The sequence below is a fragment of the Mustela lutreola genome, chromosome 5, assembly GCF_030435805.1.
Source record: "Mustela lutreola isolate mMusLut2 chromosome 5, mMusLut2.pri, whole genome shotgun sequence".
Classification (NCBI taxonomy): domain Eukaryota; kingdom Metazoa; phylum Chordata; class Mammalia; order Carnivora; family Mustelidae; genus Mustela; species Mustela lutreola.
In genome coordinates, this window is record NC_081294.1 from 151,803,568 (window position 1) to 151,820,013 (window position 16,446).

The following is a 16,446-nucleotide window of genomic DNA, read 5'->3' on the forward strand; positions in this document are numbered from 1 at the left end:
TTCCCGGAGGGTGGGGTGCTGCGGAAGGACAGGGCCCTCTTTGGCCCTGGGGCAGCCCTTTTCGCCAGGGTTCACCCCACGGCTCCTCTTCCCTGCGTTCTACGCTTTCCTCGCCTGTCCCCTCCTCTAAGGCCTGCTGCCTCTTCACTGTCCCCCTACCGCCCTCTTCCTCGTCCCCTGGCTTTCACAGCTGACACCAGGGACATTTTCCGGTCAGTACTTGGTGCCTGGCGTCCAGCACGGTGTAGATGTTCAGACACCCTGGCGCGCAGCCGTGGGGGCGACGACCAGTGCAGGCAACGTAGCTGTGACAGGCGCTCTGGGGGGCGGGGGAGGGGCGCCCGGGTGCCTTGGGTGACCAAACCTGGACAAGGCCTGCTGGCCGGACAGCGTCCCTAAAGAGGAGATTTTTTAGCCCAGTCTGCAGAAGAGAGGAGCTTTCCAGGCTGGGCAGCCGCGCGTGCACAGGCCCCAACGTGGGCGGGAGACCCTAAAATATGTCAGATACCGGGGGTGGGGGGCGTGGCGGGATGAGCCGGGCCTTGGGGACTGAAGACTAGAGCAGGGCTGGGACTCACGAAGTGGGAGATCCGGGATGCCTCGCGTTTGAGAGGAACAGGCAGTTGGCGGCGGGACGATGGGTGTTAGGGGACGTGCTTGGCTGGGGGCGGGGGCAGTCGTCCGGAAGCGGAGGCGGCTTTGGGCTCCCGGCCCGGGATTCCGCACCGCCTCCACCCTCGAGTCACCGCTCCCCAGGCCCGGGCCCTCGGGGAAGTGCGGCTGAGGTCGTGCGGAGCTGCGCGGCGCGGCGGGCCGAGGTGGCCGCGCCCGGCCTCCCGCCACCGGCTGGAGCTCTGGGAACCTGCACTCACACAGGAGACACGCGCTTCATTAACCCTTTATTACAAGTCACGCTCTTATAGAAGTATATGTGGACTTACGTGAAAAAATCAAATGTATCCAAGAATAAAAAACACAGCACATAAAGTAGTATATGCATTCCAGTGTTCGCGCCGGAGACAGCGGGCGCCCAGGAAAAAGCTCTTCTAAAACGTCCTGGCTCGAGCCGGCCGGGGATGCGAACGGTTCCGGGCGGCACGGGCCGGCCTCAGGCACAGTGTGGGGGCCGCCTGCCTCCTCCCGCGGCCGGGCGGGCGGGGGCAGCACCAGCTCCTGGGGCCTCCGGGCCAGCGGGGATCCCAGGCCTGTGGAGCGGGGCGCCGGGCAGAACCCCTCAGGCTTGGGGCGGCGGCGGCACCGGGCCCTCCGGGGCAGCAGCGACAACATCCCGGGTCTCCCAGGGGGCTTCAGGGCTGGCCAGAGTGCACCCTCAGAAGCCCTTGGCTTAGTCGGCCTTTTTCAGGAAGATCTAGAAGAGCAGGGCTCAGGGTCAGCGAGGTGCGGGAGGCCTCGGTGCTCAGCCCTGGTCTGGCTCCCTGACCTGCCTGGCTTACCTCGCTCAGAATGACCCACACTGGGGAGTCCGTCTGGATGGAGAGGCGCAGTGCTTCCAGGGGGCCAAAGGCAGGGTCCACCTCGCCCTCTGCCACACCCTTGGAGAAGGAGCCTGAGGGAGGGCAGCGCTGAGCCTCGAGCCCTAGACCCTGGCTCGGCCCAGCCCCATTCCCCCAACCCGGGCCTCCGCCTGCCTGCCCCCAACTCACCTATCTGGAGGTAGCCGTCAGGGCTCCGAGGGTACCGGAGGGTGGCTGAGCGGCCCTCCTGCAGGGCCTCCTTGTCTGACTGGGGGTTCTGGGGGGCAACAGAAAAGGGCTGAAGCCCGTGGGGGTGGGAGGGGCCAGGCTTCCAGCACATCCTTCCCCTGCCACACTCACATCAAAGGGCAGCACCTCCACTGACGTGTTGAAGAGCTTGTCCTCTGGGTGCTCGATGTTTCCACTGCGGAAGAAGAACCTGTGGCCAGACAGGCCTGTGAGTTGCTGCGGCAGTGCGAGAGGGGTGGGAGAGGGGGAGAGGTGGAGAGGTGGTGGTGCAGCCCTGGCCCCCATCTGGCACAGAAAAGGCCAGGTCTAGCCCAGGAGGGTGGCAGGTGAGCCCTGGGGCGCTGAGCCAGGCGGGGGACCACCTGGGGGGCAGACTTTGGTTTGTGCAAGACGAAGGTGATGGGCCACTGTCACAGAGCTACTGTGGGCACTGCCTTATTCTTAGTACCTACCATGCTGAACCTTCCTCTTCAGATAAGGACACTGAGGAAGGTGAGGTTAAGTCATTTGCTAGGGGCCCAAGAGGGGCACATGGTGAGGCCTATCCCCTGGTGTTCTCCCTTCGCCTCCCCCGGGGTGGACCTATGGGTGCCAGCACTGACCGCTCAAGGCGCAGCGGCTGGAAGAAGCGGAAGCGGATGAAGTCCCCGGCCGCAGGCGTGAAGGCCCAGAAGAAATCCTCGCGCAGGTAGGCCTTCTCCAGGGTGAAGTGCTGGTATGTCTTGAGGCTTGTGCTCACCTCGGCCGGTGGGTTCACGTGCTCCTTCCTCAGTGCCTGCTTCCCAAAGTCCTTGTCCTGCCGCCGAGGAGGGATAGCAGACTTAGAGAGGGCTCCCTCTCGAGGGGGACTTGCCCTGCCACCCCCAGCCAGGCCCAAGGGTGGCAAAGCCCACCTTCAGTTTCTGGATCTTGCCAGCCAGTGAGGAGTGTGTGCCCACGTGCTGGAAGAGGGATGGCTTGAAGCGGATCCGCAGGTTGGCCTTCTGCCGGTCACAGTGCTTCTGCAGAGGGATAGGGATATCTGAGGGCCCAGCTTGGCTGTCTCCTATGTCAGTCCATGCTGGAGGCTGCATGCCTCCCCCTGCCCCGCCCCGCCCTTGGTGTTGCCCTTGCTCACCGCATCCTTCTCGGGGTTGCAGACCTTCACCCACAGAATGTGGTCCAGGAGCCAGTCAATGGGCTTGTCCCGGTAGAACATGAGGATGAACTCCACAATCAGGCTCAGGTCCAGCGACTTGAACATCTTCCCTGGGGGTGGGAAAGGGGGGAAGGGGTGCTGGGTGGGCGTGGGGGGGTCACTAAGAAGGATCCCACAGCAAGCCCCATGGCCAGCTGCAGGCAGGGGCGGGCACAGAGGGGATAGACAGGTGTGGTGAACCCCGACATCCTGAGGTAGAGGGCGAGGGGAAACAGGCCAGCTGGGGCTAGCAAAGCTCGCAAGCATGACGTTCTGTGGTCCCAGGGCTGCAGGGTCAAGGACAGAGAGGCCAAGGTCGGCCAGACTGAGGGGTCCTGGTCAGGTCTGTGGCATGGCCGGGCGGGGGCGGGGGGCCCACCAATGAAGCCCAGCTGGGAAAACTCCAGGATCATCCAGTCCTCTGAAGGCTGCTGGAGTGCAAAGTTCTTCATGGTGCTCAGGTAGTTGGGCTTGGCGACAATGTCATCCTCCAGCTGCACAGGGGTGGGTAGAAGGGGGGCTGAACTCAGGATGGGCACTAGGGTGGGGCTGGGCTCACCACCAGGGGCCAGGGCCGATGAGGGGCAAAACAGGGTCTCAGTGCTGACCTGCACGTAGTAGATGCCTTTGGACTGCGCATACATCATGAGGAAGCAGTAATCGAGGTTTTGTTTGGTCCTCCACCTGCAGGGCAGGGGCAGGGGCTCAGGAGCTCAGACCCACCACCCCAACCCCATGCAGGGGTTCTCTGATGGAGAAATGGAGGCACTGCCAGGAAGTGCCTGGAACTTGGGCACGCACAGACCGGGTTCTCAGCACCAGTGGGCAGGTGGTCGGGGTGCACGGGGAAGGGGGGAGTTCTCGTACCTGACTCTCTCCTTGGGGTCCCCAAAGGACTCTCGGAGGCGGGAGAAGTCAGGGTAGAAGTGGGGGGAAGGGGAGATGACTTCCAGGAGCCCGGAATGGATCTCCGTGGGGAACCTGGGGGAACGGAAGGCCAGTGGGTGGGCAGTCTCTAGGCACAGCAGTTGGGGCAGCACTGAGCTAGCTGGACCCGGTCCCTCTGTTCAAGCCCCCCAGGCAGCCATCACCGAACAGCACACCCACCCTAAGGAGGCAGTGGGGCTCCAGGAGGCTGGGCCACCTCTATACACCCACTGTCTTTCAGAGAAGAGAGGTAGCCCCCTTTCCCACATCAGAAGCCAGGATCATGTAGGGGAAGTAGGCACCTGCCTGCCCAACACTCTGCAGAGCCCCTCCCCCCCACCAGTTTTATGGGTCCGTCAGTACTCACAAGGCTTTGATGTTCTCTGTCACCACCGAGGTGTACTGTGGGTCAGTCTGTGGGGAGACCAAGTACCCTCCCTAAGACTGACTGCCACCCCAAATGCTCTGGGAGAAGGGGTTGGGGGAAGGGCGCGGGCTTCAGATGACCCCATGCACAAAGGGAGTGAACCCCCCATCCTGAGGGCCGAGTAAGTCTGGGCCTGGGGGCCACAGGTGTGGCCTGTGTACACGGGGCCCTGGGGGTGGGGCAGCCTAGGTAACTGGCGTCTCCACCAGGGGGCGCTGAAATGGTCTTTTTTTTTTTTTTTTAACTTTTCATAAATTTGTGAATGAAACTGACAATCGAACCTCTGGCAATGTTTTCCTCCAGAATGTTGCTCGGTTTTCATTTCTCCTCCTTGTTATTTCGTGCCCTGTGTTTCCCGAATGCTCCACCCGCCCCCCACCCCGCCCCCAAGCCCACTCGCCTCGGCGATCAGCACCACGATGACCGAGTCCTCCTTCTCCTGCGGGCTCAGCTCCGAGATGAGCGAGTGCAGCGTGTCCGTCAGGTACGAGTGCACCTCGCGCCGCACGCTGGGGATGCCCATCACTACCGACACTGCAGGGGAGCGAGGAGTCGGTACCTGCGGGATGGTGGGGCCCGCCCCCCACCGCCCAGCCCCTTCCGGGACCTGCCCCTACCTCCGGTGCGGCCCTGGCCCACGCGCACGGCGGGTTGCAGGCTGCTTTCCTTGGCCAGCAGGTGAGGCAGGTGATGGAAGACGGTGGGCAGGTGCAGCACGTGCTTGTGGGAGACGTTCCACGGCTTCAGTCGTGGATCCTCTGAGCGGGTCGGGGAGGGACGGGTCAGACGAGGCGGCCTGCCATCCGTCCCGCCTCCCCGGGCGCCGCGGGCGCCGCTCCCGCGCTCACCAGTTAGGCGGCCCCAGGTGCGATTGCCCTCCCCCTCTCGCAGCGCCTGCCTCTCCGATACGGCCCTCTTGATCTCGTCCAGCACCAGGTTGAGCTCCTTGGAGCGCTTGAGGCTCTCCTGCTCAGCCGCATGCAGCCGGTCACGCAGCGCCAGGAACTCCCGCTGGTACACGTCCACCACATCGCCTGTGGGGAGTTCGCACGCTGTCACCAGGGGGCAGCCGAGCGCTGACCTACTGCCCGGAGAGTGTGCCCGCGCGCGCATTTTTGTGCCATCCGTGCGATGGTCCACCTACATCTGTTTTTGTGCCTGTGCACATGCCAGCTCCGTGTGTGTGTGTGCGCGTGCGCGCAGGGGGAGTGTGCATAAGGGTCACTTTGAGGTCACACTGACACACTGCGGGGAGAAAAATCCTCCCTGGCAGGATCAGTACTCTCCAGTACTCTCCCCCTCCCCCATTATCTTCACTTTTGAGGGGACAGCTGAAGGAGAGCTTCGGGGTTACTTCCAGCCCCAGGTGGGGCAGTCCTTAGACTGAATTATCACCCAGTGGCTCCCAAACCCCCTCTTGGTTCTTTCTGCAGTATCCAGTCCTTCCAGGAGGGTTGATGCCCAGGGTATCCCCCAGGGCACAAGGACGCAGCCCTTCTTCAAAAGGCTTCTTAGCTCCCTGGCCTGTCCCCTTTCCCCCCTTGGCTTCTGCCCTTTGCTCCCCACTGGTGTTCACAGAGGAGGTCACAGGCAGCCTCAAGTCCCTCTGGGAGTGGCCCTCCCTGGGTTCTCATTCTGTACTCCAAGTAGCAATGGGCCCCAGTGCTCATTCTGCACTAAGCACCAGCTCTGGATTCTCTGTCGCCCTCCAGCCCGGCGGGGTAGCTGCTGCAGTTAGGGCCTCCCTGTGCTCCAAGGAATAGACAAAATTGAGGAACTACTCCCGGGTCACTCAGTGAGTCAGCAGCTGCAAGGGGACACAGCTCCGAATGCCCACGGGCCTGGCTCTCTGGAGACCTGTACTAAGCACGTGTCCCCCTCACCCAGGAGGACCTGTGACCCAACCTCCAGCCGGGTCCCAGCTGCGGGCATTATGGGTGCAGGCAGGGTGGGAGCACCACCAGGGTGCTGACAGTGGAAAGGGATTCCCAGGATGCCAAGCACCTGGCCCCACTGGTCTGGCAGGGACCAGTGAGCAAGAATGAGACAAACAACAACCCCCCCCCCCAACCAGTGGCCAGTGCAGGCGTGTCCTGTGGGGCTGTGCACTCAAGGACTGTTCTCAGCTCGCTTCTGCTCTATTTGTCATCCCTACACCGGCTTTTCCTTGTCTCCTATTTGTGTCTTCGCATGTGCACTCTTCTGCCTGGGAGCTCCTTTTCTTTTCTGGGTCTAATGAAAACCCATGAAGCCTTCGAGGCCTAGTTTCAAAGTCCAGTGTTCAAGTCCAGGAAACCTTCCAGATCTCCCCCTCTCAACCCTAGGCAGCTCTTCTGTTTCTTGATTTCTCCATGGGGTCCCAGCCCCCAGAATGCCCCAGGATAGTGGCCACCCCACCCAGCAATGTGCACCAAAGGTCATGACCAAGGCAAATTTCTGTCATCTCAGGATACCCCTCCCCCCTTAAACTGCAAGGGGCAGAGGTCTAAGAGCTAAATCCAAGGGGAAGCGGAAGGGGGTGGAGGGTGTGCGGAGGGAGGGGGAGGCTGGGGAGGTGAGCCAAGCCGGCCCTCCCTAAGGCACTCCAGACTCATCTGCTGGCCCCACAGGGACAGCCCTGCAGGAGGAGGGAGGGGAGAGTCAGGTTACAAGATCTGTGAGGCTCTGTGCTGGGTTCAGTGGCCCGGTTACCCTGGAAACTTGACCCCTTGAACAGGAGCCAACCACCCCCATCAAGCACTCACCCACCCTGCTCAGAGTGGGGTGGCACCAGGCACCATGAGCTTCTTCCTCTGGGGCAGCGGTCCCACAGGAAACGGGGACTGGAGTGCTCAGGGCCTGGGAGGGAGTTCAGAGCTGCTCTGTGAAGTTGGGGGAGGGAGGAGGCCTCCCAGGCCTTCTCTCTTGTGTAGACTAAGCTTTGTTCCACCTTCACCTGCTTGGGCAGACAAGCCAGATGGGCAGCCGTGGGCACCTGAATCACCCTGGCCACCGAGGCCTGGGTCCAGCCTGCTCCCTACCCTGGCCTCCCTTCCTAGGGGCCTCCCCAACCCCGGGTCCTGAACTTCCTCTGTTTACCAGAAGGCAATAGGCCCACACCAACCCTTCTGTTCTTTCCCTCCACACCACAGGCCCTGTCCCTCAGCATCCTGCCCTGCTCCTGCCCTGCCTACAAGGTCCCCAACTGGACCATCGTCCCTGATGTCCCTGGGTCCACTGTCTTTGCCTCTCAAAGCTGGAAACTCAAGCTCTGTCCCCCTGGGCTGAGCCTTAGGTGGTGGGGCTCTGCAAAGCCATCCTGGCACCCCTACGACCTTTTCAGGCTGGGTGGCTGGACTGCCACGGTGAACAGGCTAGGGAGGTGGCTCAAGGGAGGGGAGGGTCAAAGGGACAGAAGTTCCTGGGAGCTAGGGCTGAGGGCACTTTGGCTTCTCTCTCTGCACACCTTCCTAGCCCAGGGAGGAAGGGTGGAGGCCTGGCCCGGGTGCAGCTGGCCCTACGGAAGGACAGCAGCTGGGGCCCCACAAAGGCGCCTTTCCCACTCCTCTTTCCACCCAAAGACAAAGTAATCAGGTCACCTGAGGACCAAGGACCGACCACAGTCCTCCCCTGGTTCCCCCTTGATTGAAGAAACAGATTTAAGAGCCAAGCCAGGCACAGGCCATGTGGCATGTACTTAGGGAAGGGGAAACAGACTCCGAGGGGCACAGGCAGGTGTTAGGACCAGTGAAGGGGTGGGGTTAATGTGCAGGTGGGCCCGGGGTGGTCTCCTCTCCAGGCCTCACAAACTCCCTCAAAGGGGGCAAGGAGGGTGCTGCTGGGATGCTGGGCAGGGCTGAGGCCAGCCCTACAGGGTCTGCTGTTCTCCCTGGGGATGGGTCTGCAGCAGGTGCTTGGCTCAGGGCCAGAGCCTGAGTGCTAGTGGAGCTGTTGCACAAATCTGGTCAAGGCTGGTTATGAAAGTGGGCCCCAAACCCGGATGCAGGGTCCAGCTGGCCAAGGCCTGGGTATCCTTCTTGGCCCTTGGCCCTAAGCTTCCAGGAAGCCACCTGCTCCTACTGCCTCCTTCCTCTTTGGCTCTCAGCCTACCTTTCTTACTGATCCGGGTTCTTCTGCCCTTCCCCTCTGTACTGTGCCTGGGCTAGCCCTGTCCTAAATCCCTCACTTTACTGCAGCCAGAAGCTGGGGTCAGGCCCGGCCTCCCCACGTGCAGGTGTCTACTCGTACAAAGTAGAAGGGTTTGCCTAAGAGCCCAGATTCAGGCTCTTCTTGAGGCCTCCAAAGACCTGGCTTTGCCGGGCCCCCTAAAAGAGGAAGAGCCTTTGACAGAGAAGTGCCTGGTCACCCTGTCACCGTGCCTCACATGCTTTTGGGCTTCTGTGAGGACCCCTGCCTCTGAGCCCCACATGTCTTTGGCTTGGAGTGCCAGCCTCCTGGATGGCCCCCTTGGAGATGGTGGGCCCTGGATGGAGCTTCTGGTGTCCGCTGTCCCTCTGCTGCTCCTGGAGGTCAGTTCCCTGGGCCAGCCAGGCTCCCAGAGAAGGGGTTGTGCGGGGGGACATCTGCACTGCAACTCCTGATCTCAGGATGAGGGCACGTGGCTGTTGCAGGAGGCGCACAGGAACCGCGGCCTGGCTGAGGATGGGGTGCAAGGGCTCATCAGCCCACTCACGGGCAGACAGGTGTGTCCCAGCGCATTGGATCCAGGCCCACCCTGCTCTCCATGCCACCCTGCTTATGTGGCTACTGTCCCAAAGGTCTCACATGCTTTTCTCCTGATGACACACCCACCTACAGAGGACTCTGCCCCATCCGTGCCTTCTCCCAGGTGACACACCCAACCTACAGTCTTCTGGAGAACTCTGCCCCAGCCATGCCCTCCCTGTGCCAGGCCCCAGGGATCTCCCTTCAGGGCCCCTGGAGCCTTAAGGCCCTGACCCAAACAGGCCAGTGGACCGCAGCAGGCTGGGTGCTGGTTAGGCAGGAGAGACAGGTGGGGGTCGTTGGGGCTTGGAGGGTCAGGAAGTTTCCAGAGCCTCCCTCAGGCGTCCCTCCTCCAGCTTCATGTAGCATGGGGTTGAGAAAAGAGGGAAGCAGGAGGTAGGAGGGAGGCAGAGGGTCAGCTGGCCCCAGCCCATCCCGCTTAGACTTCCCGCAGGAAGGCCAGGAGGCAGGAAGGAAGCAGCTTTTCCCGGAGGCTCCTATGCAGCAGGCCAGGGGGAATGAGGCCTGTGAGGGCCTCCTCAGCCCCAGCGTCCCAGTCCCAACCAACATCAAGGGACTTCAGCCAGAGCTGCAGCCTGCCCCTGCCCCCATCCCCAGGTGTGCAGACCAAGCTCAGAGGAGTGGTGGTAGTCTGGCCAGCCTGTCCAAACTTCAGGTGGAGGGGTGGAGGTCTGATGAGACCACACGAAAAAAGTTAACGGGTAGCCGAGGCTCGACGGGCTACTCTCCAGGCCAGCGGCGGGCCAGCAGCCACGGGAGTTCTCCCCCAGCACCCAGGTCCCCGCCGAGGAATCCTGGGGCCAGACGTCATGAAGGAGGGCAGCGGAGGCCCCAGAGAGCGGCCCCCCACCTTACGCTGGGGTGGAGAGGTGGTGTGGGGTGGAGGGTGCAGCCGGGCTGCCCCCTGGCACCTGTCTCAGGGACACTGCACCTGCTCCTGCCCAGGTGCCTGGAGAAGGTACCTTGGGGCCACTTGGCCACGACCATCTCCTGACCTTGTGTCTCTGTCCCTCTCTGGAAACTCCAAGGTCCCCAGGTCGCCCGCGGGAGCGACCAGCCCTAGTACGGGCGCAGCCGTACTCACCGAGGCCGGTCCCGCGGTCCGGAGCGCTGCCCCGGGCCCCCGCTGACCGCTCGGCCCCGGCGGCCCAGCCCAGGCCGGAGGAGGATTTCGCTATTCCCGCAGCAAACAAGTGGGGGCGAGGATGGGAGGGGCGTCCTCCCGCGCCGCCCGGGCGGGGAAGGGGCGCCTGTGTCGGCTTCCGGCCGCCTCCCGCGGCCGCCGGCCGGACCCCGCTCCGGCCGCCGGCGCCCAGGTGAGCCCAGGTGCGGGACGCAGCGCGGGGCCCGGCGGGGGAGGGGCTCACCTTTCTGGCCGCTGAGCGCCGCGTACCAGGAGAGCGAGAGGAAGGCGCACAGGCAGAAGAGCAGCAGCGTCAGGAAGGTGCCATTGCGGAGCCTCATCTCCTCGGGTGCGCGGCGGGCGCCGGCGGGGCCGAGGCCGCATGGCCCGGGGAGCCGGGGCCGGGGCGCGTGGGGCCGGGAGGCGATCGGGGGGCCCCGGCCCCGGGGCGGGATGGGGCTGGGGGCCCGGGGCCGGGCGGGGGCGCGGGCGGGCGGCGCCGGAGACAAGGGCTGGGCGCCGCGCTGACGGCTCGCCGGCGCGGGGCGGGCGGCGCGGGCGGCCTCGACTGGGCGGCTGGGCCGGGCCGGGCTGGGCTCGGCGAGGCTGGGCGGCGAGAGCCGCGGCCCGGCCTGGATCCGGGGCCGCCGCGGAGTCGGCAGCGCAGGGCGGGGCGGCCCAGATTTAAAGGGGCCGCATCACCCGCTGCCGCCGCCAGCACCGCGAGGGGGCGGGGTGGGGTAGCGGCTCCCGGGATCCTGCCCGCGCGGCCCGGGACGGTGGCTCCCTGCGTGGGCTCGCGCGGCCTCGGCGTCGGGCCGCCTCGGGTAGGTCGAGGCCGGGGCCTTCGCGAGTGCAGGTCGGCTGCGGGGTAAGTGGCGAGCCGGGGGTGGGGAGCGGCGGCCTGGACCCCGGTTTCTTAACCTCTCCATTAGGACCCACTGCCCCTCTCTAGCTGAACCCCGGACCCCACGTCCCCTTTACCCCGGGACCCTCGGGCCGGCAGGAGGGGGTGAGGTGCAGCTGGAGCTGGCCGTGCCTAGAGCTGGGAGGCCGGCCCGTGTGGCTGCTGCCTGCACCGCGCCCCGGGCGCTTCCCCTTCCAGAATCTTTCTCAGTCGGCGGGATGAGGGCGCGCGGGGGGCTGCCGGAGGCGCTCCTGCTCCGCAGAGTGCGGGCAGCGGGCCGTTTTCCCGAGCAAAAGAGCCGCTGTTACGCGGGTGTTGGGCACGGTGGCCAGTCCAGAGGGGGGCTGGCTCCCGGGGTGGCGCGGGTGGGTGGGAGGCAGGGGGAACCTCAGGGTGAGGCGGGCCACAGCCCCTCGCGGTCCTTCGCCTCTCCCCTCACCGCGGGGCGCTCCGGCCTTTCTTCTTTCCCCAGCCCTCGGTGAAACCGGGGAGGGTGCAAACTGCAAACGGTGAAAGGATTCGTCCTCCTGAGGTTCGGGCCGGACATTTGGGGAGCCCCCTTTTTCAGTTCCTAGAGTCCTGGTTCCCAGCATTGCTCGCAGGCTCCGCCCGGTGGGAGAGGCTTCAGACCAGGAGTTGCTGGGGGTTTGTTTTTCCTTCCAGACCGGGTCCACATCTGGGGATAGGATGTGCTCCAGGGAGCACGGGAGGGTCTGGGCAGGAGCCTCGGTAGAGTATTTATGCCGGGAGCAAGTAAGGAGAGAGAGTCTAAGCAGATTCCACGCTGAGCCGGAGCCGGTTGTTCCTGGGCCCCATGGCGGGACCTCAAGAGCATGACCTGAGCCCAAACCAAGAGTCCATCACTTAACCGACTGAGCCACCCAGGGGCCCCCTAATGAACTTTATGAACTGACACGAGGCCTTGTTGGATTCTTTTCCTTCTTCTTTTTTAAGGTTTTATTTATTGGAGAGAGCGAGACAGATAGTGAGAGAGGGCAAGAGCAGGGAGGAGAGGGAGAAGAAGGCTTCACCGGCAGCAGGAAGCTCCACTCAGGACTCCATCCCAGGACTCTGGGATCATGACCCAAGAGGAAGGCCGTTGCCCAACCAACTCAGCCACCCAGGTGCCCCCCCCCCCGCCTTTTTTTATTCCAGAGAGAAAGAGAACTGGGACGCATGAGCAAGGGGGAGGAGCAAAGGAAGGGGTCTGAGAGGGAGAAGCAGACTCCCAGCCGGAACCCAGGACCCTGGGATCAAAGAGCCGAAGGCAGGCTCTTAACCCACTGAGCCATTGTTGGAGTCTTTTTTTTTTTTTTTTTAAGATTTTTATTTGACAGATAGAGATCACAAGTAGGCAGAGAGGCAGGCAGAGAGAAGAGGAAGCCGGCTCCTGACTGAGCAGAGAGGACTCTGGGATCATGACCTTAGCAGAAGGCAGAGGCTTTAACCCACTGAGCTACCCAGGCGCCCCTGTTGGAATCTTCTGAAGGAAACTGTGTTCCTGTGTTTTTACAGGGCATCTACTGGTTGTGGCAAGGGATAATGGTTTTTCATCTGGACTGTGATACAGGGGTTTTAACATTTTTCTAAATGTCTATTTAAGTTTAAAAGCGGGTTGATTTAAGGAAAATTATTAAATCAATAAAAATTAAAGAGATGGCTTGTCTATGACAAAAGTTTGGGAAACTCATCTGAGTCCCCTCCCATGGACACTGTGGCTTTGGGGAGGAGGAACTGGAATTAGGGGTGCCCCAGGGATGGAGACAGAATCCTGGGGATTGCAAGACCTCTATCAAGAATGGGACTATCCAGGGCCATGGTGGGAGAGAAGGGTGGTGATCAACTTTGGGAAGTGTAAGGTCTGGAGTGAAGGGGAGTGGGAAAGGGGCTAGCGGCTCTAGGCTGGAGGGGGCCACACACCTGAGCCGGTGGTTGGGCAGCCACAGGGGTCCTGGGGAAGCAGTCTTCCCCAGGAGGGATTCCCCACACACCTGCCAGTTTGTCAATGCTATGCCCGAATGTCCTTCTGGGATTGTAAGCTGAGGGAGAGAAGGGACATCCCCAAGAAAGCCGGTGCTGCCACCAGAAAGGGGCTGGAAGTGGGGTGGTCCTGGCAAGAGAACAGAAGCTTGCAGAAGTGACATCCCCGGGAGGGGAGGCTGGGTGTTCCTTAATGCATTTGTTCCTGGATTCATTCATTCATTCATTCTGCCACTGTGGTGGGGGTCTTGCCGTCCCAGCTCCTGGAAGACTCCTACCTTTCTCCTTTGAAACGGGAGCATTTGCTGAGCCCCCATGCAGTTTTCCACTGCTCTCTGTGCCCTTGAAATAATTCATTCCCCAGGGACTGTCCACAGCCAGACTCCCTCCAGGCCCTTTCAGGTCTGGGGAGCAGGACCCCCTCACCCAAGGGTTCAGCTTCTGTGCCGGGGTTGGCAACTCTGATCCCCATCCAGGAGAAAGCAGGGAGCCAAACAGGTACAGAACAGTCCTGCTCTCTCCCCAGACTCCAAGCTGTTTGTCCTTCTTCCCTTGTCTTGCCTCCGACAGAGTGAAAACTCCCCCATATCGCGATCACCTGCCAACCCTCAGCCCACTTTGCCTTCCTAGAGATTTTCTGGCATGGCCCTTGGCAATGGCTGGTCTTTCCATCCTTTTCTCCTGGGCTTCTCAACCTGTGGTCCAGGGACCTGGAACTGGGAAGGTCTAGGAGATAAGATGAGAAAGAAAAAAAAAAAATCCATCTTATATGTTTACTAATCTGTAACTGCAATGCAGCATTTCCTCCAGTTATGAACAGAGGCGAGGGAAGTTGGGCAGAATGAGTGGTATTTGAGACCACTGAACAGAAATTTCAGGGATTTTCAGACTGCGGGTGTCGCAGGTGCCTCTGAAGAGCAGTGACACACTTCTGCTTGGTGATTCTGGTGTTTATCAGCCTTACCTCTCTATGTTTTAATGGAATGAGTTAATAAAGAATCACAGGTGCAGCACCTGGCTCGGTTGGTAAAGCACAGGACCCTTGATCTCAGGGTCATGAGCTCAGGCTCATGAATTCAAGCCCCCCTCCAACGTGGGGCTCAAATTCAGGACCCTGAGATCAAGAGTTCATGGACCAAGCCAGCTAGGCAGGCACCTCCCACATTTGTGTGTGTGTATATATATATATATATATATATATATATATTTATTTATTTATTTGACAGAGAGATCACAAGTAGGCAGAGAGGCAGGAAGAGAGAGAGGAGGAAGCAGGCTCCCTGCTGAGCAGAGAGCCCGATGTGGGGCTCTAGGATACTAGGACCCTGGGATCATGACCTGAGCTGAAGGCAGAGGCTTTAACCCACTGAGCCACCCAGGCGCCCCGTGTTTTTATATTTTGATAATTGCATTTCAATATTAGTACTCCTTGTGTAATGCAATATATTTTAATATATTTCAAAACATGGTTCTAAGCATGTTTTGTCCTTTCCGGGTGCTAAGGGAATCTCCTGCCCCCTGAGAGTTTAGAAGTCCTGCCCTAAGCCTCACCTTGGCCCTCAGCAGTCCCTTCTTTCCTTGGACACCTCATTTCCATTTTCATTCATAACCAATGTTCTGAGTGTTCGCCGTGTGTCAGACATGCCTGAGTCACCAATGATACCAGGGACACTAGCCGGGACACTACCCAGCCGGCATCCTGTCTCTGGCCACTCCATCCAGTCCTGGAAAGGTAAAGTCCATGGAGCTCAGAAAGCTTACAGTGGGGGAAGTTTCTTTGTCCGAAGATAGTGGGCCTTCCTGGGGAGATGAGGTTAGTGATATGCCCCAGGGGAGAAGGAGGACTGGCCCCAGCAGAGGGGGTCAGCTGGATCAGCCATGGAAGGAGTCCCTACAGCTCAGTGAGAGAAGGGGTGGGTGGGGAGCAAGTCCTTGCACACCTTGTCAGGGGTTGGGGGTTTTACCCTTGGAGCTACGGGGAGCATCCAAACCAGGGACTGAGATGGTCATACTGACATTTTGAAAAGATCACTACAGCAAGAGGGGAGAGGTGTGTGGAAGGGGCTGGAGGGAGGCAGAAAGGAAGCAGGGAGATGAGCAAAGGGCCCTTGTAGGTGAAGGAGTCCAGAATACATCACTGGGGCATGAAAATTGTATCGAGCTGAAAGCATCTGAAAATAGGCTTTTCCTTGAACTCCCTTATATGCCTGAAAGCAAGGCCTCCCAAAATAACTCAGTTGTTCTAAATCCCCTTCAGAGTGGTTGTTATAATGTGATAAGCCCATTGTTATAAAACCATCAATTAATACCTCTCATCCGTTCTCCTGAGCAGCCATTTATCTTTCCTAGAAGTCTTTTGTTTCCCTCCTAAGTACCAGCTCCTCCTCTGCTTTCCCTATTAAGTTGGGCTATCAGCCCCCAAATTCTAACTGCCTAGTACTGAAATAGAATTCTGACTTTTCTCTTGCTAATCTTTTTTTTTTTTTTTTTTTTTTGGTCAGTTTAATTCACAGGCCCTAGGTACTGAACCTAAAAGGGTAGTGGTAGAGGTAGATGCCCTGATGCAGGCATCTGGGAGCAAGACAGTCTGGAATGGGGGACAGGGTTTTGGAGATGAAGTTGATAGGTACAGGACAACCTTCAGGGGATTGTATATTGTTGAGGTCGAGAGCGTGGACTAGAGAGGCAGCCTGCCTGGGTTCATAATCCTGATTCTGGGCAAGTTACTGAATCTTTTCTCTGCCTCATTCCCTGGGGTGAAAAGTGGGGATAATAATCAGTCAGGATAGGCTTCATAACCACACATTTCCATGATTTAATAACGGTATATTTCTCAAAGCCAGGCATCTCTCACAGGTCGTTGGGGAACTCTGGTTGTGGTAGTTCCTGCCCAGGCTTTCAGGTGTGACTGTCTGAACATTATGGGCTTCCCCGACAGGGACAGAAGATTTGACATTGGCAAATAAAGACATGCTCTGGCCTATTAGTCTTACGGGGCTCTTGTCTCAGGTCCTGGGCTGGAACGGTGTGACGTTACCTCAGGGGAGCAGGTAAGTTCATACATAAAATATTCAGACTGCTTCCTGGCAAAAGAGAAGCACTTGGTGAGTGTTTTACTGTGATTATCTGAATGGATGACCAACAGGAACCTGCCAGGGGTCTGAAGGCACCACAGGGTCACAGCTGAGCCCCGGGCTGCTGGCCGGCATTGTGCAGAGGATCCTTGTCATTGGGGGCCCCGGGGCAGGTATGACGGGTGGTCAGTAGAACTCGTAGTTACCACTGACTAAAACCCAAATCAACTGGATTAAGGCATCTCGTGATACAGCATCAGGCCTGCTGGGGACCAAGGAACCCCAAGGCCGAGGTCAGGGTTGGTGGCCAGCTAGGGTTACCCACCCAGCCCTGACCCGGGGTGCCACAGTGCTCTGGTTGGCTAAGCTTGGGCATGTCCCT

General features: G+C 60.1%; 1 protein-coding gene and 1 long non-coding RNA gene across 3 annotated transcripts; one reads left to right on the forward strand and one right to left on the reverse strand.

Annotated features, from left to right (window-relative positions):
- Window positions 1–886: 886 nt before the first annotated feature.
- MGAT4B (alpha-1,3-mannosyl-glycoprotein 4-beta-N-acetylglucosaminyltransferase B) lies at window positions 887–10,481 on the reverse strand. Its single transcript, XM_059175908.1, has 15 exons — window positions 10,348–10,481; window positions 5,104–5,289; window positions 4,873–5,013; window positions 4,656–4,789; window positions 4,196–4,242; window positions 3,769–3,882; window positions 3,510–3,585; window positions 3,281–3,395; window positions 2,842–2,972; window positions 2,618–2,725; window positions 2,327–2,520; window positions 1,836–1,914; window positions 1,665–1,752; window positions 1,455–1,567; window positions 887–1,369 (listed from the first exon to the last, which is right to left on the reverse strand). Exons 1-15 carry the CDS (start codon window positions 10,442–10,444, stop codon window positions 1,346–1,348), a joined length of 1,647 nt encoding a protein of 548 aa, XP_059031891.1. The 5' UTR covers window positions 10,445–10,481; the 3' UTR covers window positions 887–1,345.
- On the forward strand, window positions 10,182–12,668 carry LOC131832655 (uncharacterized). 2 transcript variants are annotated; one of them, XR_009354129.1, is made up of 3 exons: window positions 10,182–10,296; window positions 11,965–12,134; window positions 12,333–12,668. It is a non-coding gene; the product is annotated as an uncharacterized LOC131832655 (long non-coding RNA). The 2 variants fall into 2 exon arrangements; XR_009354128.1 differs by lacking the exon at window positions 10,182–10,296 and adding an exon at window positions 10,319–10,452.
- Window positions 12,669–16,446: the final 3,778 nt, after the last annotated feature.